Below are 24,459 nucleotides of genomic sequence, written 5' to 3'. Positions count from 1 at the left end.
GTGAAATGTATAGAGCATCTAAAGTGGTGCTAGGTGCTCAGTTAGGCAACCAAATCCTGCTGTGGGTGCTGGGGTTGGCTGCGATCCAGAGCAGTTCCTGTACAGCCCACCTAACACTGCGGTGTTGTAACATTCATTACGCATTAATATTCTGATGTTTCCCACAAGCTGAAAAGTTTGAATAGAGAATCTGTGCTTGAATGCTTACTGTGTGTGTTAAGCTTTCCTATCTTCATGCTTTTATGCTGATATTTATTTCTCTCTTCATCATGTTTAATTCACCTTTTTTTCCCTCATACCTTAAGATATGAGCTTTTAAAACAGTTAGTTCTCTAATAAGTTCTAATACAATTCCTAGCAAAACCAGATCCTGAAGGTCCTGATTTTGACTGAGCTGTTGGATATTAACATAATGCAGATAAGTCGTTAGAAAAATGAAAATTAAATATTCATGTTCTAGTTCTAATGTTTATACATAATACAAGAAATATGCAGCAACACAGTGCATGAGTTTACAAAATATAGATAAATGTGTGCAACCGGGTTTCAACTTTAAAGGGTCTCATTTGTTCGAATAACCATTGCAAAGGAGAAATGCGTATTTGGAATGGAACAGAACTTTTTGGACTACCTTTCAGGCTTTTTTTTCAGACTACTGAAAATCTTTGGCAAAACTCTTGAATCCTTTACAGGTGGTGGTGGCATTTAGAATCATAGAACTATTTGAGTTGAAAGGGACCTTAAAGGCCATCTGGTCCAACACCCTCGCAGCGATCAGGGACTCCTACAGCTCCATCAGGTGCTCGCAGCCCCATCCATCTCTGACCTTGGGTGTCTCTCAGGACACTTAGTTTTGGTTTCTTCTATATTGTGCTTTTGCATTTGAATAGAATGTTTGTCAAAACTGGAGTGTCATGGCCTAAGGCCTCTCCTGAGAGTCAACATGCATACATATTCTTCCTTCTGGCCTTATTAGAAATGCTCTTTAGGTAAAGAGTTGAAAAACAGATCAATAGCAGGACTGTTGCAAAGGCAGAGGCTGCTTTCCCTGTTCCATGTGTTTATTACAAAAAGGATCTTTCCATAGTTGTCACATGTATGCTCCTTTCTGGGTGTTTCTGAAAAACAGTCGCTGCAAGTCAATATTCTTGATAGCATTGTCAAAGGCAGGAGGGGAAGCATGGAGTGAATGAGAACAAAATGTCTCATCACAGATGTGATCTTTCACCATCTCCTGAGACATTATTTCAAGTTGTTAGATTTCCATTCACGAATATCCTTTTCAGATGATGACAATAAATCCAGTGCTCTGACTTCTGTAGCGTTCTTCCCTGAGTGTCAATGGAAGCTTGTTTCATTTACAGAGTGCTAACCTAGTCTTTGGGTTGCAGTAATGAATGATTACTTTATGTAGTGTAGTAATGTAGGAAAACATTTTCTTTTTCCAAAACCTACCAATACTTAACAATACTCCCATCTCTAGATTACAGATTTAAACTGAAATATGGTAAAAATCATATGAATGATGCAATACCAAGATGCGCTGCACACAGACCTCATTTGGAGGAGAAGGCAGCTTGGAAACCTGTATGCTTTCCACAATTAACAAAGGAAGTGCTCGTGCACTGCAGCTTTCAGTACAGAGCTATATTTTCTCCTATTGCACGCATACCCTGGTAGTCACCACATCATTAATGTTCGCCTTTGATTGCTTTCTCCAATGGAACCACTAAAGGACAGAGTCAAGGTGATGTGGCCTTAATGTGACCGGTGTGCTCTGTTGTCTTTTTTTTTCCAGGGGCCTGTTAGCCAGCAGCTTCACAGAAACACATTATTTGAAGGATGGTACTGATGTGGTTCTCGCACGCAATTACACGGTAAGGCTGTGCTGGGTGGCTGGATGATGCTTCATCGTTAAAGCTCAAAGTGCTCTCTGCTGGGATCTGAGCTGCAGGATGAAACAGCAACATGAGTGATCTTTTCTTGTTGTTGCCTTCAGTACCTTTTTGACTGCTGTGATCCTACGCACGAATTTTCAGAGTGTGACTTTAAAGGGAAACTGTGGGGTTTTAACCATGTGATTTTTTTTTTATTATTATTATTGTTTTTTTTAATTTTATTTTTATTTCCCCCCCTCCCACCTGTAAGATTTACTCAGCTTCTTGGAGATACAGCCATTAAGACTTTGTAATAAGGCAGCCATTGCTGTGGTGTTAAGGAGAAAAGGCCTTGGGTTCTGGAAGGGAGGATGCGCTGTATGATTGCCATCATGCAGAAGCTGCCACCAATGGGCTCAAAGGCCAGGTTGGGTTTCTGCACTGGAATCCAGGGCTGGGTTTGGGGGTATGGGGTTGAGGGGGTGAGTTGTTTGTGTTTGTTTCTTAATCCAGATCACGCAGCTGTTGTGGATATACTTATATCTGTGTGTGTGTGTGTGTGTATATGGCTAATCTGCTCCTGGTTAAAGTCAGCACAAAATGCTTTTTATCATGGATAATTTAAACTGCTTTTTTTTAATAAATACAAGGCGCTTTAAGACAGTGAAGTTTTTGTCCTCTAAGCAATATCAACGCCTTGATTAGAAACAATGCAGCAAGTGATTTTAATTACGAAGTTTATCTTTTATCTGCCTGAGTAATCCCAGCTCCTGTGAAGTATTTTTTATGTGACGTTATTTATTTGTTGACATTGCTGGAAGAAGCACTGTGCTTTCTGTTCCCATCCATAATGGGCTTTGCTGATGTCAGTGAGAGGCGTTATTTCTGTGCGTTACATTTTACTTCTGAAGAAGCATCTTCCTACTGCCCCAGACCTCCCAAGTAAAGCAATCACTGTGAAAGCTTTCCGTGCTTTCCTGTTTGCTGGATGCTCGTATCATCTTCCAGATCTGCTCAGCAGAAAAATCATTTGTGTTAGGAAGAGAAAAGCTGCAGACTCTAAGGAAGTAAAAAGCACACAGCACATGATCGGAGTAGCAAACATTAACATGAACATGAGCGTAGCTAATGATAGCTAGGCTTTCTCTTCCAAAAAACAAACAAACAAATCAACCTAAAAACCTTATGTTTTGGAAATGGCAGTAAGTAATGAATAACACTAGTGTTTCTTTTTGCTGCCAAAAGATGTTTTTTTTTGTTTTGTTTTGTTTTCCAAGAGGAATAGAGAATTCATTTTCCATTCAATACTGCAATATGGTTTAAAAAAGATAAGCCTCAGATTTTATTGTTGTGGGTAGATGCAGTATATGCATACACATACTGATATATATGTGTGTATATATATATCAATATATTCTGCCCAAGGAGGTTGTGGATGCCCCATCCCTGGAGACATTCAAGGCCAGGCTGGATGTGGCACTGGTCTGGTGGTTGGTGACCCTGCACATAGCAGGGGGTTGGAACCAGATGATCATTGTGGTCCTTTTCAACCCAGGCCATTCTGTGATTCTATGATAATCTGTAGTTGAAACCAAATATGATTTCCTAATGGAAGTTGCTTAGTCAGATTGTGCTGGAAGGCTAAACCAAGACAGCCTGGGGATTTCTCTAGCACACGTACTAGAGCCCAGCTTGTTCTGCTGCATAGCACTTGGGGAAAAAACTGGTCACTATGAAGTGATGTTAAGCAAAGATAGAATACTGATTCAAGTGTAACAAATCAGCTGTGGTTATTATTTGTTTTTAGAGAGTCATCCATTTCATATACTAGGGTACAGGAATAAAGGGCTTTTGGCAGGAGTGGAGAAAAAACCAACCTCTTGCACTTTGGCGGAGTTACTGAACTAGAAATCAATTTTCTACCAGTCCAATTGCAGGACATGCTCTGGTAAGTTTACATTTTCAGTATGGAACTTAAAGGAACTTTGAGCTCTTGGAGAAGCTGTGAAATGGGCCACAACAAGAAACTCAAATTCAATAAAATAGCAGGTTGTGTGCAGAGAGGTAAAAAATCAGGAATTTTGCCCTAATTCACTCTTTGATAAAGACAACTATCTGCACTGCAGCCATAGTCTGCATGGGTCGAGATATCAGCTCAGCCTTCCTATTTTGCTGAGTGCTTTGCTTGATGGCAGTGGCTGGTTTCCTAAGAGCTCTGCCTCAGGCTTGGTTTAAGTGACACGAGTAAAGAGACTTTGTGTTTGGTTTTACACACGTCAGGGATACTGCACGAGTCAGTATTTGTCTGGAGGCTCCTATTTCCTCACTCTTATCAGCTAGATGAGTCTAATATTGAAATAGTGATATAAATTACTCATGCTGAAAGTCTTGATGTCCACAGCAATTGTTACTGAAGCAATCGTGCCCCAAAAATTCAGTCTATGACTTCCTCCTTTTTATTGTGGCTTTATCCTTGCTAACAAGCTACCAGCTCTTTATGAGTACCGATGATAAAAAAATATTGGAGAGTAAAATACCATTATTCTGCTACTGTCATTTTGATCACGGATAAAAGCTATCCTGACTTTCTAAATACAAGCCTCATGATGTTGTGCTGTGTTCTGTTGCTCATGTTGGAAACACAAATGCTCTAAACAAATATTTTTCACGGTATATCCCTATTTGCAGAAAAAACTTTGTCTGAATCGTTCCCTTTTGCCCAATGTTTTCTATAACAGCGCTTTCTATAACAAAATCAAGATGTTCTTTAGAAGTCTATGTGAAGCTTTGTAAGTAAAAGCCATGCCCCAATGCTGAAAAGGTTAATTGATGCAGCCAGATAGATGTGGATGAACCAAGCAGTAAAAGGCACAGTGAGATGACTGTCAAGTTGGAGCATGAGTGGTAACTTTCCCTTGCACTAATAAGGAAGAAACCTTTTACAACGGTATTTTCAGTTTCCAAGTGGCATTCAAAGGAGCCATGAGAAAAGAAATGCTGGACGTGACACAATTGTTGCTTTCCAGTCAGTCACATAATTGGCAGTGTAATATAACCTTTAGTCAACAATAAAATTAACCTTGATTCCAGACAGATACGTCTATGCTGAGAAAGTATCTCTGCTGTGGGTGCTCTTTGCAAACAGTGAATTATTAAGGAAATACAATAACCTAGCTGCAAAATGAAATTGGATTGTTGCCTCTCAAAATAGAAGACCTCTTAGTCGTGGTTGCTCTTAATAATGTGCAGCCAGTCAGTTGGGTAATTCAATAAAAGGTTTCCTTTCCAAACTCCTTCCCTTCCCCTTCGCTTACTGTTTTTTTGTTGTTGTTCCCAAACTCTGTTTGGGATTCTTTTTTATACCTGCCTTTGTACATAAGTATCTCCTGTAGTCATACAAATGGACGTAGAAGATCTTGAAGACAACTATGTGGGTTTAAAGCAAGTAGGAAAGTATGTCAGTAACTTTGTAAGGTATTCTGTACTATAGCTTTATATTAAATATCAGAAGAAAAGATTATCGAGTCATGCAAATTTAAACTCTGCTGGTCTTCTTTAAAAACAAAAATAACCCCAGTCCTCTATCATCTAAATACAGTCAAGGTTTCAACTGAGGAACACCTTGGAGCGTTAAGTTAATGCTGTGAATATTTAGTGGAGAAGGAAAGGTCTGTCAGTGGGCTTCTGAATGCTGTAGTCTGAAACTGAAAATAGCTTTGATACAAAGGAGGTGGGAAACTCTGAGAATACAAGATTTTTTTTTAAGAGTGCTGAAATATTTTCTCTTTTCTTGCAATCAGGGTCACTGCTATTACCATGGAAATGTACAGGGGTACCCCAGTTCGTCAGTCAGTCTCAGTACCTGCTCTGGACTCAGGTGAGCCAATGTTTTAGTAACGCTTCAGCTCTTTAATAAGTCATCTTTCTACTCACTAAGTTCTGGTTTACCAATACCTGCTTTTCAAATGGTTCTACGATTTGGGTAAACTCATTTACCTTGTCACTCCGAAGAAAAATGAAATAGAAAATGCAATGCTGGGGATGTCCATGGAGGGTCTTGCAGCAGTGAAGTGCTTGGCGTGTTCTGTGACTGGCAGTGCCCCAGGGCCCTCCAGCCCTGCTGGTGAGAGCTATTTCACCGGCAATGCAGGACTGCTTTGCGACTGGTGCATTGGGCAGCAGTTTAGTTGCTAGGAGAGTTTGTAGAAGTGGCTGTGGAACTCAATAAACCTTGATGATGGCAGGTATGATGCTCACTGTTCAGATTGTAGCTACTCGCTAACAAAAAAGTAGCAGATCGGTCTTGCTGAAAAGAAAATCTCTTCTGATTTGGAGAAAGGAACAAGCTGACAACATTTTAAATACACAAATGAACACAGTTCAGGAAGCAATTATCTTCCTTACTTGGACAATCAGAGGCTGGTATTTACTCACAGAGCTGTTCCAAATCACTGTAATTAACTGTAAATTGGCTCTAGTGTTCTCCCTGGAAAACCTAGTTTTCCTGTCAGGTTTCCAGCTGTCTCAACCTTTTTCTGGGTTTGTTTCATTTATCTACAAACAGCAGGAGTAGCTGGAATCTTTCTTTTCCCTTTGCATTTTGTGCAACAGTAGTATTAGCACAGCTATTTTACTGGAACTCTGGAACGGAGAGGATCAGAGCACAGTTTGCCACCAGGACAGCTCTCCCTGTTGTTCTGTGCAGTGTGTTGGCTTCCCGTGGCTCATTCCCACATAGGGATTTTTCAGGGTGCTTCAGTATATATCTGGCATCTTCCACAGGTTTGCTTTAACAAAGCCTTTGTGTGAACCATGATAGCTTATGTTCAGCAGTTGTTCTCGTGGTCTGCAAAAATACAGCACAGAGTTCTCTGTGCGTGAGGCACTGCATCACTAAGTGGATTGGGTTGCTGCAAGGTCCACAGGGAACATGTGTATTCTGCAGGAAAGGGTCTGCACTGTTGTCTTGTTCTAGAGCTGTCTAGGAAAAAAAAGCCTATTCAGGATAAAGGAGATTTCCCCATACTAAATGCATTTTATTTCTTCTCTAATTTGCTCATCCTCTTAAAAATGTTGAGCATGCTGAATGCTTTCCCAGTTTTAGGTAGTCAGAAATGGCAAGATGCTAGCAGTGACATTTTTCTCTCATCTGGCACTACTGCAGATTAACCCTCAAAGTGCAAGTCTTTATTAGGCTCAATTCCCCATGGGAAATGGGCAGCAGCTTTTTTTTCAGGCAAAAGTTTTGCTCTAGCAGAACCGTGGCTGTATCTTGCCATCTATGCCCATGTAACTGCTGCATTCACTGCTGAGGTTGTTGAAGACAGTGTCCATGAGTGACGACAGCATGTGATAAGGGTGCCTGTGGAGTTATTCCACAGAACTCGTTTTGCAGCCCGTAGCCAACAGTATCAACATCTAGTCATCATCTATGCTTGATTTGAGCCAGGGGCATCTCGTTGTAAGGCTTCATAATGCACTGCCAGCTTCTTGAAACATCCAGGCCCTCATTAAAACTGGTTGGAAACAAAGAGCCCAAGTGGTCGCGCTGAGGCTCCGGGAGCACCGAGCATCTTTCAGAACCAGGCCTGCAGGTTACAATATACCTCCCTCACCAAAACATTGCAGTAGTGCTGTGTCCCTCAAGAACGTGGGTGGATAGTTTTACTGCGTGTGATCCAGTCTAAAATAACATCAGGGGAAATAGAAGAGTTGAGAACTGCTCCGTTGCTCAGGCCACGTGAGGGCCATCCCTGGGGCAGCCCTTCCACCGGCAGCGGCGTTGGCAGGAAATGCTGCTCTACTCCGAGAGGCTGTTTCTGGCTTTGTGACAGCTCCTGGCTGAATTGGACGTATCTCTCTGTCTCGTTCTCTCCATCTGTGAAATTCATTTAATGATTCTTACCTACCTCACACGGCTGTGGCCGGAGTGCCTGAAACGCATCTAGTGAAAGGAAGCGTGAGCCGTTGGCTCACCGACGTCTCCACGCACCCAAATCCCTCCACACCCACTGGACAGACACCTTGGGCAGTGTTCCAGGCATGGAGGAGTAGGAGCAGTGTCTTTTTCCTCCAAGTTCATTAAAAGACGTGAAGCTAATCATAAAGGAGAGATTTCAGATAGATTATAGCATGAAACCAGAGTGTTTTGTGGTAGTCAGAGAAGCAAAACAGGATCACAGGAGTTAACAAGGCAGAAATAGGGAATAGAACGAAACCCTTTGTTACCAGTTTTATAAATCTGTAGTGCACCTACTTCTTGAATTCTGCATGCAGTTCTTGTTCCTACCTCCCTACCCCCATGTCAGAAAAGGAAGGATTATATCCAGAAGATATATAGAGAGGGGCAAAAATGATGATCAAAGGTATGGAACAGCTTTTATTCAAAAGACAGACCAGGATTTGTCAGTTTTGAAAGGAGATGACGGAGAAAAGGGGTATGATGAAGTTAGGCTGAATGTCATGCTGGAGAGGGGACAATTACTGAATATTCTCTGAAACCTTAAAATTAGAAGTCATCAAACGAAATCTTAGAGTAAAGGAAAGCACTTTTTTATTCACCACATCGTGAATCTTTGAAACTCATGATCACAGGTGGCATCAAGTGGCAAAAGTGTCAGATTCAAAGCATGATGAGACAACGCAGGGAGGGGAGCAGAGGGAGCCTCTCCAAGCCTGTCAAACCCTGAGACATCCCATACAGTTACGCTGCCAGAGCTGGGACAACAGTCAAGTTCTTTTTATGCTCTTCTATCTTACCCCTAAGCATCTGCTGTTGGCCAGAGCCTGGGTCAGAGTGCCGGTCTGGAGGAACCTTGCTTTAGATCTAATATGACCACTAAGTGCTGATGGGTATGGCTGCACATTTGAGAAGCATTGTTAGCTTATAAATATGCTGTGATTAATCTGCCAGTCGTCAGATACAGAAAGAATGAAGTGTGAAATCTGCAGGCTAAGACACGTTTGACTAGTTTGCATTTTTCAGGGAGGTAGAGGAGAGTGATATAAAGATAACTGAGAGGCAGACAAGGTTCTTATATCACAGACACTTCTATACTGCAGCTATGTTACATCCTCTCAGACATAACATTTTACATAAGATTACCATGGGGTAAATAGTTGAATTGACACCGACAGCAGCCCAAAATGCAGATTAGAGGAGAGTGTGGCTATGCTGCAACCTGTGTCCTGCTGGGTCCTCCAGAGGAGGAGCTGAGTGCTGGAAAGGAGATGTGTGTGCTGAATGGGAACAATGGGCAATCAGGATTTCCAGTGCCTCTGTCTCGATGAGGAAGCCAATTAGATTGTCAGAGCTTCTGGGCAGGTGAACATCTGACCAAACACAGTTGTTTCCTTCCTCTCCTGTGGAAATATCCTTCTGTTTATCTAGCTCAGAGGCTCCTCAAGGTTTTAGCAAATAATTTTGGCCTGCAGCCACCACACAACTCTTCTCTGATAAAACTGTATACATTTGAGTGATTTCTTCTTATTTTTTTCCCCTGTTACTTTCTCTGCAAGTGCAGAAGCTGGTATATACACAAAAATGTAGCCTGAAGGTGAGCACAGCTTCTATGGTCTGCACTGAAGTGCAGGAGGTGGCAGGGAGACCTGCAGGATCTGGAGCATCTGCTGTGACCTCAATGATGGGAGGCTTTCACAAATGCCTTAGTACTTCAGGGATGCAAATCTCATGGGAAGCCTTTCTGTTCTAAAACACTAAGATACTCTTGAAAATCCTGAGGATCTCCCGAATTGCCAGGTAATAAGCTCATTCATGCGTCAGATGAGCTGGCCAACCTCACTGCATCCCCCACACTGTTAGCTGAAGGGGACACAGTTGTGTGCCTGTTGTCCCTGGGACATGTTAATGTCCCCAGGCATCACTGGCACAACCATAAGAGATGATCCCTACCAATAGGCTGAGCCTAATCCTTCTCCCTCCTGTCACGTCTAAAAGCATCTATTAAAAATGAAATGTAATACATTGTGTGACTCGAAGAAATATTTTACAAACCTTAATGTGATGTGCAGCTTTCAATCACGCTTTCTTTTTTTGCTATACCATTTGCTGCACAGTACTCTTGAATGTGTTCATTAAATAGGCACCGATGCCAACTTCTCTTTACTCCTTCACCTTTCTCCGCTTTCACTGGTCAGCCTGGTCACACTCCCCATTAAGCACACGAGTGACGCTTCTGATAACACAATTACTGTTTCTCGCCACCCAAATGTTGGACGTGGAATTGCATTATCACTTTTGATTCAAGTATCTCCTTGCTTAAATTCCAGGCATCAGAGTTGCAGACAAATATACATTCACTCTGGGCATGTTTATCTTGTGTGGAGGAAGCATTAAGTGCATGCTACAGTATTCTCTGGGTATGACTACATTTTTGACACTGTGCTCTAGAATATATTTTCAGGTTAATGAAAGGCATTGGCTGGAATAAAACATGTATTTGACTAACAGCGTGTCTGAGCAGGGGAACCTCTGCTACTGCTGCAGTATGTAAAGCAGTAATTCTACTGCTGTGACCTCCCTTTGAAATGCTGGCCTTTGTTGATGTGGGTCAGGCCTGCTATTTTAATAGAATTCTGATGTGCGGTATAACAGTATTACTGGAGTCTCATGTGATGCCTTTCCTCAGCGGATCATTACTGTGTGTGGTTACTAAAATTTACCCTGTTTGCAGCTGGGTTGCTGCACAGAAAGAAGTGAATTGCCTGGCCAAGGCTGCCTGCAGAGCGCTGGTGGATACAGAAGTATTTGTCTTCTGTCTCTGGAGTCCAGCTCCCATTCTCTGTATATCCCAGTCTTTTAAAGCTAAAAAATGGCCAAGCCTTTTGGATTATATCTAAAGACTACTTAACCCATTAGAAGAGCAGTCTACTTCATTCGGTTATCCCAATTGTGCTCATCTGCAACTAATTACAGCAGACTAAAAGTGAAAGCTTTTATTCACTACTGCGTTTTTCTTCCCCCTTTTGTTTGTTTGCCTGCTTATGTGCCTGGGAACTCATTAGACGAAGTCCTGGGAATGTAGGATTTACAGGAAAAACAAATAAAAATGCCCCATCCCTTCACAGATGGCTTTCTGGTATCACACATGTTGAGGAATGCAGCAGTTACTCTTTGCCACACTTCCATCTCAGGTATCAGCATGGTATTCCAGGGCAAGAAGGCTCCGCTTCTGTTATCTGTGTGGCTAAAACTCATTGAACTCTGTGGCACAGCAGTGGGATCTGACCCTTTACTTTTGAAGCTGCAGTATTAATTATGAAGTAAAGGACCTGTAGGTTTTTGAATGGCTCATGAATTCTGCATAGTCTATCACTGTGGACAGAGGGAGACTCAATGTCAGTGTGTGGTGTGGAGCACGACAGCCCTCCAGTCTAATTAATTTCTTACAGGCTGAAAACATCTACATTCCAGTGGTAATAGGGCTTTTTATTATTGTTTAGCAATGAGTATAACTCTGAGCTTCATTAAAACCAAATGTTTAATTGCATTCATGGATATCAGATTTATTGATTTACTTAACTTTCTCCTAACACTGCAGCAGAATAATCTATCACGGTTTCATGTAATGCTGTCCTAGCCAAGTTTTACTTCAGCATCACAATTTCTCAGACAAGTATGTATTGATGGTTTATGTTGGCTGGGCCTTTGCTTCTGCTGACAAGTTGGAAAAGAAAAATCCCATTTATATTTTGAGATTTCCTAAAGCCTGTTGATTTATGAAATACGACTGGCCTTGCATTAGGTTTTGTTTTGTTGGTTTTTTTTTTTCCTGCTTTTTAAGAGGGGAAAAAATATCCCATTTGCTTTTATTGCTGAGTTAAGTAGAGGATTTATTCCATCAAATTACATTTCCCTAAACGAGATATTCTTTGCAAGGTAAGCAGCACTTAATAACAAATTAGTTATTGAATTAGTTACTAATGTTTTAATTTCTTTTGCCTTGAGACAGAATGAGAGCTCCCATCATAACCCATCCCCATCTGTCCCTTTGTCGTATAATGGCATGCATTGGGCAGGTACCAATGAGTAGTTCACAATTTGAGCTGATTTGCAGCAGTGAGGATGTGGTTGGTTTGTTGCTGAGCCCCAGACATGAGCAGAGCTCAAACCCTGCTCAGAGGCAGAGTGAAATACCAGCTTGGGCTCAAGATTGCACTGAATCTGCTTCCAGTTGGCTTGAAGCCCATGAACTGATGTCTGGACACGCTGCACAATGTAGATTTTATTTTTCCCCCTCTCTGCTACTGGTGATGGAGAGCCTGATTGTTTTAGATGAGAACTGAATTGACTCATCTTTCCTGCTCAACTGTTTTTGTAGAGTTTTGAGTATCACTGTCGTGTGAGATTGAAGCAAACACATGTACCGTGGGTTAGATAACTGGAGGCAAAAAAATTATGTTTTATACTGCATTTTTCCCCAATATTTATCAGTCTGGAAATTTGGGTAATCTTTTGTTGAGGTAGCAGTAGAAATCTCATAGATTTCTGTAGGAATTGGTCTTTTGTCTGCTCACAGCTGCTTCTCAAGCATACATGGAGTTGCTGGAATGCCTTTGGGGTTCCTCATGTTGTTTTTGACCAAGATTTTCTATTTGAATATACTGCGTTTCCATTTTTTGAGAAGCATTGTGTTATTTAACGTTAATGTCTCCTGAGAAGAAGTTGTCCCACCTTGGTCACTGGGGAGCATGAGCTGACTCGGGAGCATAGGAGAACCACCAAAACAGAGGCTTCTTTGAAACAGAAAAATATAAGGGAAAAAGTAATTACAGATTAATTCAATTGGCATCTTATTCTCAGTACTGAAAGACTGGTAAGTATCATTTATCGGATCTTGCCACACTAAAAAAGAAATAAACCAACTTTTTTTGACTAGTTACAGTTGTAAGTGCTTGGCAATAATCAAGGGGGAAAATGTGATTAGAGGAAAAGAAAATTAGCAAAAAACAGAGCTGGCCAAGAGAATTAATATTTGATATTTGTTATCATATTACAGATGGTCACAAGCTGGGTGCAGGTGTCCTGCAGGCAGTACTCGAAAGAAAAACATGCATTAAATTAAAGTTATTCTTTGCTTTATGCCAAAACTGCAGGTTTCTTTTTATTTTTTTTTTTATTATTATTATTTATTTTTTATTTTTTTTTTACCATGGGATTGCTTCATATGCAAAGAGTGGCACCGTTCTTAAAGGAATGGGAGTTTTGGTGGCAAGTTGAATAGGCTGTCCTAGCACTTATTTGCTCAGGTGAAAACAAAATCAATTAATCATACTAGTATCTGTTCATGTGTCTGTGTGCCCTCCAATGAGAGAAAACAGGAGGTTATGAGTCACTTTAGACAGTACCTGGGTTTACAAAGGATGTGTTGGAAACCCAGCAATCGTTGGGGGGAGGGGAGAAAATAAAGGGGTGAGTAAGCTTTATCCAGAAAAAGGATGCTATTAAGTCTCTCCATCTTCAGTCTAAATAATTAAAGAAAATTACACGCATGTGTGTATATATTTTTTTTATTGTTATTATTTTTAAAGTTAAGGTTCTAGAAGAATGAAATTTAACATTAAAAATAAAACCTTCATGGTTTCATGCTGTTTGGGAGTTGTTAGTAAAGGGAGATGGTCAGGCTGGCCCATTTCAAACAGTGACTAATGGACTTCTGCCTCAACTGTTGGTTCCAGAAGCTTCCAGAATTGAATGATTTATTGCACAAGGGAAAACCAACAACCCTTACTTGATTATGCTGATTACGGAGTTGCTGATTATTGGAGTAAAGACAATACGCTGTCCTAGTTTCCTAAATTCTTCAAGGAATATGGCAGATCTTAAAACAATTTCTTAGAACTGCAGATTGCAAGGATACTGAATCACAGTGCAACCTGCCTGGAGGTCCCTATATGTCATTCATGCTATCGTGTATCCTAGCTATTGCTACAAGGGTTGCTGTAATAAATCAGTCCTGCTTTTCCAGTTCTCATCCATCACACACAGCATGCTCGTGTGATGGGCAAATCATGCATCTTACCTGATTTACCAAGGGTACTAAGGAAGCTGCAGATGGATTACCAGAGCCTGACTCCTGGGTCAAATCAGTACAGTACTCTCCTTTTGTTGGAGATGATACTGTGAATGCTTTTGCACAGCGTTTTTAATATCGTGGATTACCAGTCTTGTTTTACCTTGGATATCTAGATATTACACTTCCCATGAAATGGTTATTTGTTGGTTTGGGTGAACCAACACTAAGGGTGTTTGGTAACAAATGGACTGTCTGCTTGAAACCAAAGTTTCAGATAATTGTAAGTTTCTTCATTGTATCTTTCTAAGATTAGAATAGCTAGGACAGCTTTTTCTAAATAATTTCGTTTTTATTTTTATATCAGTCTTTACAATACCATTAACCTGCTTCTGGCTCCTTTCACCACTTTTTTCCTTTTTAAACCTTCTGTAGAACTGTATGGAGACATGTACTGGTCTTAAAATACTTGCAGCATCTCACCTTTGTTGCAGCACAGACAGAAGAGCAGGCACTTCCTATAGAGGAAAAAGAGAAACTAATATAACCAGCTTTAATCTAAAAATAATAGTGGTTTAATAGCACATAGAGAAAGTGTAGAGCAATGTAGAGGAGGAATTGGGGAAGAACACTTTAGCCAATCAAAATTTTCAGAGGGATTTTGGGTAGATGTTGATATTCCTGCTGAAACTGCCAGCGTTAAGGGATTTATGCATTCATAATTTAAAGATATGGAAACAGCATGTTCAGTGTAGTGTCTAAATGATGAGTACTTGCTCTACCACATAAGCAAATGTTTATCAATATTTAACAAACAAAAAAAGTAAAACAAGTAAACACAAAAACAAACAAAAAAAGGGATTTTAAAGGATGCCTTTCTTTGGTAAAATAATTGCCCAAGGAAACTCAATATTCAGTTTGATGCAGGAACTAAGACCATCTTGAGTTGACAATATGTGCTCAGGACAAGTTAGACAATTCTAAGTCAGACTTTGAATACTAAATGCTTTCCTCTTGCAGACAGAACTCAAGTAGAGATGACTGTAAACCTAACCTATGCCTTCTTATGGTATTATGCCATCCTGATGGCCTCTTTGCACACTGCAGCTGACAGTAATGTGATAGGAGTGAATTTCTCAGTAGAAGACCTTTGGGTTCCTCAGACAACAGATGGTATTGTGGCAAAAATTAAATTTTGGGGAAGGTATTTTAAACAGGAATCCTTTAATTAATATTTCTGAACTTCATTTTGCTGCCCCACAGTGCAGTATTTAATAACCCATTTTCATACTCTAGTACCTCTTTCATCTGGCAGGTTTGATGCTTACATCAGCGTTTGGTTTAAAAGGTATCTGTAGATCATAATAAGTTCTTTTGCTCTCTACCTTCTCTTATAAAAACATTTCACCACACTTTGTTCATTCCTGTTTGCAGCGGGTCCTCAGAAGCACTCGCATCATTACTCTAGTCAGCAATGGCAATGCATCACTGGGAGAATGGAAAACACATAAAACACAAATGTAATTTTGTTCTACAGCACAACACTTCAGAAAAGGAAAATTTTCTTTGAGCCATAGCTTTTTGTAAGGTGTAGCGTGCTGTAATGACAAATATACAGCTTTGATGTTTCCTGCTTCACTCGACCATGATATTGTAAATCAGCATTTTGCTTTTTCATATTCCTATGTTATTAAAGCTTGTTGTAACCTTGTTAAAGACAAACATAGGTTTGTTCTTGAAAGCAGCGCATCTTACTCTGCTGTCTACTGTAACAGGGGAATTATTGTGTTTGCAAACAAAAGCTACATTCTGGAGCCATTAGAAGGTGCTGTAAGCGAACACAAGATCTACCCAGCAGAGAACTTGGAAATAATTCCAGGATCCTGTGGCCACCAGCTGGACATCTCTGCCATGAGGGCCACTGACACGTCGCACCGCTCTCAAGCCAGCAGGGTAGGTGCACACTGTGGTTTTGTGTTTCTGGTTTGCTAAGTACCTTCCTGGTAGCATCTCCATAACACTGTCTGCCATAACTCTTTTCCAGACTCATTTCCTATATCCCTATTGAGTAGACTGCTAAACCACACAGCTTCTGTTGATGGCACGTGCTTAAGAACGTGCCTAAAGCTGAGCACATGCTTACAAGATTTGCTTAAGCTTCGTTACTTCTTCTCGCTCCCTTATTGCTTTTTCTCATTCTTTTTGGTAACGAGATAGCACAAGAAAAGTTTCATACTACCATGGTAATATATTTTGGTTCGTGTATGATTATAGCAACGATTTAGGACCCCATAAGAACACTGAGCAATGTCTGGAAAAGTTCTTGGCCAGCCGAGGTGGAAAAGAACACGAGAGCTGTGATGCTTTGAGAATAGTGTTTTAAAACCTAAATGAACCTATACATTCTTACAGGAAAGTATCCTGTGCAGACAAAACAAATTCTCACAGTATTACCTTACAGATGTATTATAGTAATTGTTTTTATGTAAGGAGTGCACTTAATGTGAAATGCATCTCGCTAATGGAAACAGTAGAAAATGAACTGAAAACCATGAAGAAGAAATGTTGTAACAAATTAATGTGCATATTGGATGTGGATTGTAGGAAAGACTGTTTTAGATGTCCAGAAATCATACAGTGATACAATTCTGACCTCATAATTCATTAAGTGTCACATTCTGTGTTTCATAGTTACAGGTGCTACTAAGCCCATGTATCAAGTTAATTGTGAAGGAAAGCAACCTAAATGGCATTACCAGATTTTAGTTATGTAGTGGAATTAAATTATTTTGTATTTTAGGAATATCAAGCATTATCTGTCCAAATTTCCTTTTGTTAAAAAAATATATATATACATTGGGTTAGCTGTTACAGATGCAACTTTATGGGCTAAGCATTTTTCTGGAAAGGTGTGAAGTCTGTAGGTTGAAAGTGTTGACAATAATTGTCATAAGCCTTGTTTATGATTTCTGCTTAAATAGTCCATATTAATGCTCATTAATATCAATATATCTGTGACATGAGCCCTTTCTGGGAGACCCAAGATGGCAGAACAAAGCCATGGCCTTCCAGCCTGCCTTTCTATAAGTGCAACTCTACCAAAATGGGCTTCCTTACAGTGAAGTGAAATGAAGTTTCAAAGATAGGTTCCTATATTAAGCTTGAGTGTCTCACACCTTAGAAACTGTATTTTCAAATTATTTCATGTGTGTGGAAATGTACTTTTTGCATCTTTAAGGTTTCCCCAAAACGTTTGGGACATGCAAGTGAAGTTTGCAGAGGCAATCAGTGTAACGCCAGGCAACTGAAATGAAAAGCATCCATATAACTATCTGGTACATTCAAAACAATTTCACCATTACCCTCGTGGTTCTCACATTCTGCTGATGGCTTCAACTATGTGTTAGAATTCACCTTACATATCTGAAAGATATTGTTGCAATGGTTCAGTGGGCGTAAATATGAAACCTGTCACCAGCCACATCACAGAGTTGGGTAAAATGCTTGTAATGAGTATGCTGGATACGCTTTTAATGTATGAATTCTGGAAGTTGTCAAATGTAATATGTGGACTGAATTTTCACATTTTGGTGTTGTCATCAACTAAGCAGACTGTCAGGATACACTGAATAATGATGAATTGCAAATTATTGAGACACAAGGCTGCTCCACATTATACTGGGTCACGGAAGTAAGCACAAATCCAGCGTCAGGTTTAGGGCATAATAAAAATTTCAGGTTTCTTGACAGGCTTGAGGTAGTTTTTAGTTTATTTCACTGACCTTTCACCCATCTGCATATACTAAATGTTTATTGAGCAGAGCTGAAACGTTAGATCAATGTAGCACAAATTTAGACCAGCCTTTGGGTTAGATTTACATACGAATAAATGATGGAGAAAACAATAGACTCAGCTTCCCAGGTCCAAATGTGAGGTTTGATAGATCAAGTCAGATGGCACAGCAGGTGTGGGCAGACATTTTTCTCCATTAGGGTTGTGTATATATAAATTTTGAGTCATTTCATAATGCAGGGGGCCCTCAAACTGCAGCAGAGAGTGTGCCAACCAGATAAGCTCCATCGGTATGGGATCCTACAGAAAGCAATTCCTGCATGTAATATAGTCACTATATTATGGCTTTTCTCTGTAGCCACGCAAAATAACCATTTCAGTGGTCCTAGTGGATCACAGATCAGCTGATTTGGGGAATTAGATCATAGAGAGAGTAAGGCTGTAACACTGCGTTGTGAATCCAAGCTAAGCCAGTTCCCAGGCAGGGAAGCACTGAAAATATATGGTGCTATAGGACAGCAGTTTTGCAGTAAGATCAGGTATTAAAGAAGTAGGGGAGCAGGACAGTAATCAGCTGAAAAAAGTATCTTATCTCCCCTTGTGTATTTCTGTCATGGCTGTATTATTGACTCTTCATTTTAATTCTGAGTGATTAAATCAGGCAATGGATTGTGTGTTGATGCAGTTGGCTGCAGAAAGCAGATTGAAAGAAGCAATAATTAGGTACATCTTATAAATAAATACCATATCCAAGGAATACACATAGCCTTTGGGCAAATTGCAGGGATGGATTCGTTATGCAAATCAGTCATCAGAGGCTCATATGATAATAGCCTGCTAGCCAATTTTTCTTAGGCTAACTCTCTCCAGTCCAAATAATTTTACTTTTAGTGAAAAATGAATGGCTTATTGACTCTGGTAACAGGACCCTTATATCTTTGCACCTGGATGACATCTCAGTTTTCACTTTTCTTTTAGAAGACCAGAGGCATCTTAGGGATATGTCTCTAATCAGGACTGCATAATAAATTTTGAGTTTATATTAGATTTTCAGTGTCTGAGGGACCAGCTCTGTCACAAACAAAACCCACATAGTCATTTGCCTTCCATAACAGCTCCCTCATGTCTGATGTGTAGTGGAGAAGTGAATCAAGCTCTACTGAGACCCTTCACACCCCATTTGCTGCTGGTACAGAAGCTGCAGAGGGGATGTGCTGGCTCTTGGCTGTCCTGCTGCCTGATGACCTGCGTGGCAGAAGAAGCACCAGGTCCATGCACACATCATGCCTGCATTATGGTGACAGTTGTGTCCAGTAGAACAAAGGAAGATGGCAGAAAACCCGGTACCAAGAGAAGTTACAGGAATATCTACATGTACTCATTTGCCAGGCCTGCAATATGTCTAGCCCCATGAAGTGCAGCTGATTCTTGGTTCATTAATGATAGCTTCTAGTGCTTTCTCAGTTCAGAAACAGTCTAAATGGAAATTAATCTTTTCCAGTTACTGTAGTTAGAAGGCTATGTAGCACTATTAAATATGAGTGTTTTAGCATTAAAATGCTAGAATTCCTGAGAGTTACATCTTTTATTTTCCTATACCTATTCAAAATCAATCTGCAGATAGCAAGGAGAAACATTTTGGGCACGTCAAGAAAACTTTGTAAAATTTGGCAGAATGGTGATGTCCAGTATCGACACAGTTTTAAAAGGGATTGCACAATTTGCCTTGAAAGACCATTTGCTTTGAGAAGTTCAATTGTGTTTTAGGTTAAAGAGCATCATGGTCATTAGTAGGTCATGCAACTGCTGAAGTTGCTTAAATTCTGGCACGAAGCTTGGGCGTGCTGCTGGAACCTCTGTTTCCTAACTGTCTTATTTCAGAGACATGGGAGCAATAATGCAACAGATGCTCAGCTGGCGTAAATCACAGGACTTTTACAGGCTTTTAGGGTAACAGAGGAGTTCTGTGATTAGTAATACTACAATATTTTATCTTTTTGAGGTAAGCATTGTACTTCAAACCTGCATTTAGAACTGCTGGTAACGTCACTAAGCTCTTTTATGTGAATATGCAGATACAAAATTAAAAGTAAGCCTTTTTTTTTTCTTTTTTAAGCATTACAGTTTTCTACTCTGGACACTGACAGTTCATTTAGGTAGATTCTTTTTTCTGCAGTTTTGGTCTTATTTTTTTTTAATTATTTTTATTTTTTCTACATATTTGCTCAGTTGACCACTTGATCTCTCCTTGCTTGATTCAGTATTCCTTCATTGCTCATTTTCCCTAGTAATGTTTGTGCAAAATGCTTACATAAAATCAATTAATAATTTCTTTAAGTACATCTTTCCACTGGAGACGATGTTCTCCTGTAAGGAAAGATAACTCAAACATTGCAACTGCAGAAACCCAAAAGGTTGACTAATCCTTTGCATCATTTTTCTCCTTGTGATCGAATCTCAGTTGTTTGGTTTTGGGTTTTGTGTTTATTTTCTGTGAGCGCCACATAGACTATTTCTGTTGTGGAAGATAAAAGGAAAGCTGGAAATCTGAGATGTTTTGCATCTCCTCTTGCAAGTACTGTGTTGAACTGGGGAAGAGCTGGTTCCAAGGGTCGCTTATTAAAAAAAAATAAAAACAAAAATCCAACAGAACACTGTTTTCATCTTTTTTGACAGTACAAGAGGGAGACTCTGAAGACGACAAAGTATGTGGAGCTTGTTATTGTGGCAGATAATCGTGAGGTAAGAGACTTAAAAGGGCATGGGAAACACAGGTGGGAAATGAGTAGCTTTTATCAGTTTCTATGGAATTATAAGGAATGTGCTTCAGACTAAAAAAAAAAAAACTTGGGACTTTCACATGTCATGCTTCTACAGAGCTAGGCAACGGTACACCCTTGATGATAGGGTAACACTGATAGTTTTTTGTTACATCCCTCTTGCAGTATTTCATAAGGAATGTGACACCCACAGGTAATTGGGATATCTGTCAGTAATTCAGGATGTGACAAAGGAAAATTCACAGCCCATGAACTGGTTGTATCTTCACTGCATTCTGTGACAGCCCTTGGCAGGACTGTCACTGTTTGGAGGATGCTGTGGGATCCTGCATTTCCCTTTGAAGTCGTGTTTTACCATCACATTGCATGAAGCCTTCCTGACAGTTTGGAAACAGAGCTATGGAGCGAGAAGCCAGGACAGGCTGTAGAAATGTTCCCGTCAGTTGAATGGCAACCACATATGTGAAGTCTTGGATTGAATTATTTTGCTACTTGCATTTGATTTTCGTTTGCAAATGTGATGGTCTCTCACTCTCCTTGAACACAGCTAGTTAGGGAGTAACAATCGCTCTGCTGCCAAAGCAATGTGCAGGAAAGCCTTTTCATTTTCACAAAACATCAGCCCCAGACAGATTGCAGCATAAGACTTAGGGATTTTAAAGTCCTTATGTGAAAAACAAAATCCCATCCCATAGCCTGTGCTTATTATGCAGCACATCCTGGTCGTCCCGTGGAAGCCAACAGGAATGTGCAGTTGGGGATTACAGAGGGTGACTAAGGACCAAATATTGCTAAGTGGCTGCTGTGGGAAAACACTACCCTGTTTGTGCTGCTAAAACATTGATCCTTTATGTTCCAAGTTTCAGAGACAAGGCAAGGATGTGGAAAAAATTAAGCAGAGGCTGATAGAAATTGCAAACTATGTTGATAAGGTAAGAACATGAGAATGATTTCTCTTTTTCAGAAATTATTGCATTTTCTGAAGGAAAAGTTCATCTCCAGCACTTGTTGGAAAGTCTTTGTCTGTATTTATACAGAGGGTGGTGAGGCACTGGAACAGGTTGCCCAAGGAGGCTGTGGATGCCCCATCCCTGCAGGCATTCAAGGCCAGGCTGGATGTGGCTCTGGGCAGCCTGGGCTGCTGGTTGGTTGGAGACCCTGCAAACAGCAGGGGGTTGAAACTAGGTGGTCATTGTGGGCCTTTTCAACCCAGGCCACTCTATGATTAGTACAAGTTAAGCTTCTAAAATTTACATTTATACGTTATACGAAAAGAAAAAGAGCTCAAAGCTAAAACTTACAGCTAAGAGGAAGTCATACATTTCTACCCCTTCTTTCCTACAGTTGGGTTGTTGTCCCCAGCCCATGCTCCCCATGTGCTGGTAGTGAAATAACGACAGAGGAAGTGTAGTTTAGACCAGAACTGAACAAGTTCTCAAGGACACTAACTCAAGGAGAAGCGTTTGTGATTAAAAACAAGCTGCTGAAAACACCTCCATCTCTTGCATAATTGTCTGGCTGACTTATTACTGCAGGACAGGTGTTTATATGTTACCTGCTCAAAATTAATTTTGCATGTTATGATGTATTTATGTTTCATGCTTAATTTATGCTCAGAAAATGGCAGAGTTATCCAAATGACTATAATGCATATAAACAAGACAAAGATCTAGTATATGCTTTTCTCAGATTGTCAGCCAAATCTCGACTTGATCGATTCCTGAGTCCTTCTCTACTTTATTCCTACTTTAGAATTTTTATCTGCTCATCCCTAACGCTGCACCTGCTCCCTCCTTGTGGCAACTCTGGCATTTAATGCTGTGATAGCAATATCCAACAGTGCAACAATTGTTGTTTCTGTTTTCTCTTTAGTTCTATAGGCCTCTAAATATCCGAGTAGCCCTGGTTGGAGTGGAAGTGTGGAACGACATGGATAAGTGCTCTATTTCTCAAGATCCTTTCACCAGCCTCCATGAGTTTCTGGACTGGAGAAAGCTAAAACTACTACCTCGTAAACCCCATGACAATGCACAGCTAATAAGGTAAAGCTTATACCATGAATAACTTTGGCTGGATTGGGTTGTCTCAGCTGTTGGGATGGTCACTTGTGCTCCTTAAGGGCTGTCTTTCCTCTCTGCAATCAGAAAGTGTTTTGCTGGACCCTTCAGATGCTCCGGACAAACTTGCTTCCTCAGCAGTATCTCTTACTTCTAGAGCTTTCCTGGATACAACACACGTGGCAGTCTGGATATGTAATAAGCCAATATTTCAGGTGTGAATTTACAATCAGTTTAAGGCGATCTCAGTGTAAGCTGTTATTGAAGAAGGCAGTCCTGCCCTCCCCACTGCAGCGGAGCTGAGGGGATATTATTGTCAAGATGGTATAGACATCTCAGGGTTGGGTTGAATGGAGCTTTGGGCAACCTGATCTGCTGGAAGTGTCCCTGACCATGGCAGGAGAGCTCTACCAGATGACTGTAAAGCTCTTTCCAACCCAAACCATTATTTTATTCTGTCATCTGAATCCTGTTCCTTAGTGGAATGACCTCAGTAAAAATTCAAAATACATTCTGGAGAGAGTAACTGATTTCCACTTATGACTTAATGTTTGAGTAACCTTTTACCTGGCTGCTCAAGAGTAGGGAAAAAAAAAGGCAAAAACATGAGTAAGAGAAACACTTCTGTCTTGAATCTGTCTTGATCCAGGTATCATTTCAACCAATGAATCATCCTCTCTGCTATGAACAGACTTAGTAGTTAAAAGGAGTTCTCTTTACTCACTGCATCTATATTCTGACATTATTCAAACTGCCACAAATCATTTGATTACTCTGTATGTGTATTAATACTTGGCTTGCAAAAACTAAATTCTTTGCTGTGTATTACAGCAAGTAGCATATAAACTTCCCACGGCATTAAAGTAACCCTTCCTTGGGTGAGAGAGAGTACTTTTATGTTTGCATTTCTATTCCCAATTTCAATCAAGGAAAAGAGGAAAGGGTCACATTACAGAAGTAAATCTAAACAATGGTGATCAAATGGATCTTTTTCATAGTAGGGATTCTGTCACTGTCAGTTTAGAAAGCTGGCAAAGCTAATCTGCACATTTCATTGTCTTCAACCTGCGAATGTCTGGAGCTGACACATTTGAAATGGGATACTTGAGGCTGGCAGAAACACAAGACTTTAAATAATGAGGGTGATATCTTGGCACTGCGTGGTGATTGTGCAATTCTCCTTTTCCTTTTCCTCCCTCCTGCAGCGGGGTGTACTTCCAGGGGACAACCATTGGCATGGCTCCCATCATGAGCATGTGTACTGCAGAGCAGTCTGGAGGGGTCGTCATGGTAAGTGGCAAAAGCACAGAGCTGGAACCTGTCCCAGCTGCTGCAATGTGATCTCAAGTGTTGTAGTGCTGTGTTCAGTACCAGAACGTCAGCTCCTTTTAGTCACATTTTCAGTCTCAATAATATCCGTATCAACGAGCAGCTTGAGTGTATTTTAACTCGTAGTTTGCATCATGGAAAGCATAAAACTGAAATATGGCGTTAAAACATAGCATGACCTTCTTTCAAGAATTCTCTGCTTCTGGTCATCGTTATGTCAGACGAAGAGGTGCTGCGAAGGAAGAGAACCAGAGAATCTATTTGTTATGCACCTGAGTATGCTAGTGTTACAGGCAACAACGGTCTACCCTGAATCTTTTATTATATTGATTTTATTTTATGTTTACAAAGTTCATTATGTAAGGTATTACTTTCCATCTTTGTAGCACAGTGTTTTTGTTATGTTGCCAGATAAGTATAAACAATAGCAGCATTTATTCCACCTAAATCTCTCTTAAAGAGTATTACAGGTAGTGTTGTTAGGTGCTGGATGTGACGAACAAACAAGCAACCATCTTAGCCAATATCTGCCAGTAGTTCTGGGATGTTTTATTTGGGGGGTGTAAAAGAATGGTTTGAATTTTGAGAGCA

At 40.3% G+C, this 24,459-nt stretch overlaps 1 protein-coding gene across 1 annotated transcript in view; it reads left to right on the top strand.

Moving 5' to 3' along the window:
- The window catches only part of ADAM12 (ADAM metallopeptidase domain 12), a 112,601-nt gene that overhangs the window by 50,995 nt on the left and 37,147 nt on the right, over positions 1-24,459 (top strand). Inside the window, exons 3-9 of the mRNA XM_010714924.3 lie at positions 1,799-1,877; positions 5,678-5,754; positions 15,685-15,862; positions 20,379-20,444; positions 21,343-21,414; positions 22,355-22,524; positions 23,745-23,829. Coding sequence (XP_010713226.1) covers positions 1,799-1,877; positions 5,678-5,754; positions 15,685-15,862; positions 20,379-20,444; positions 21,343-21,414; positions 22,355-22,524; positions 23,745-23,829 — 727 coding nt within the window. The remainder of the gene's footprint in view (positions 1-1,798; positions 1,878-5,677; positions 5,755-15,684; positions 15,863-20,378; positions 20,445-21,342; positions 21,415-22,354; positions 22,525-23,744; positions 23,830-24,459) is intronic.

Source organism: Meleagris gallopavo, chromosome 8 (genome assembly GCF_000146605.3).
Source record: "Meleagris gallopavo isolate NT-WF06-2002-E0010 breed Aviagen turkey brand Nicholas breeding stock chromosome 8, Turkey_5.1, whole genome shotgun sequence".
Taxonomy (NCBI): domain Eukaryota; kingdom Metazoa; phylum Chordata; class Aves; order Galliformes; family Phasianidae; genus Meleagris; species Meleagris gallopavo.
The sequence above is the reverse complement of the archived record's forward strand: the minus strand, read 5'-3'. Positions and strand labels throughout refer to the sequence as shown.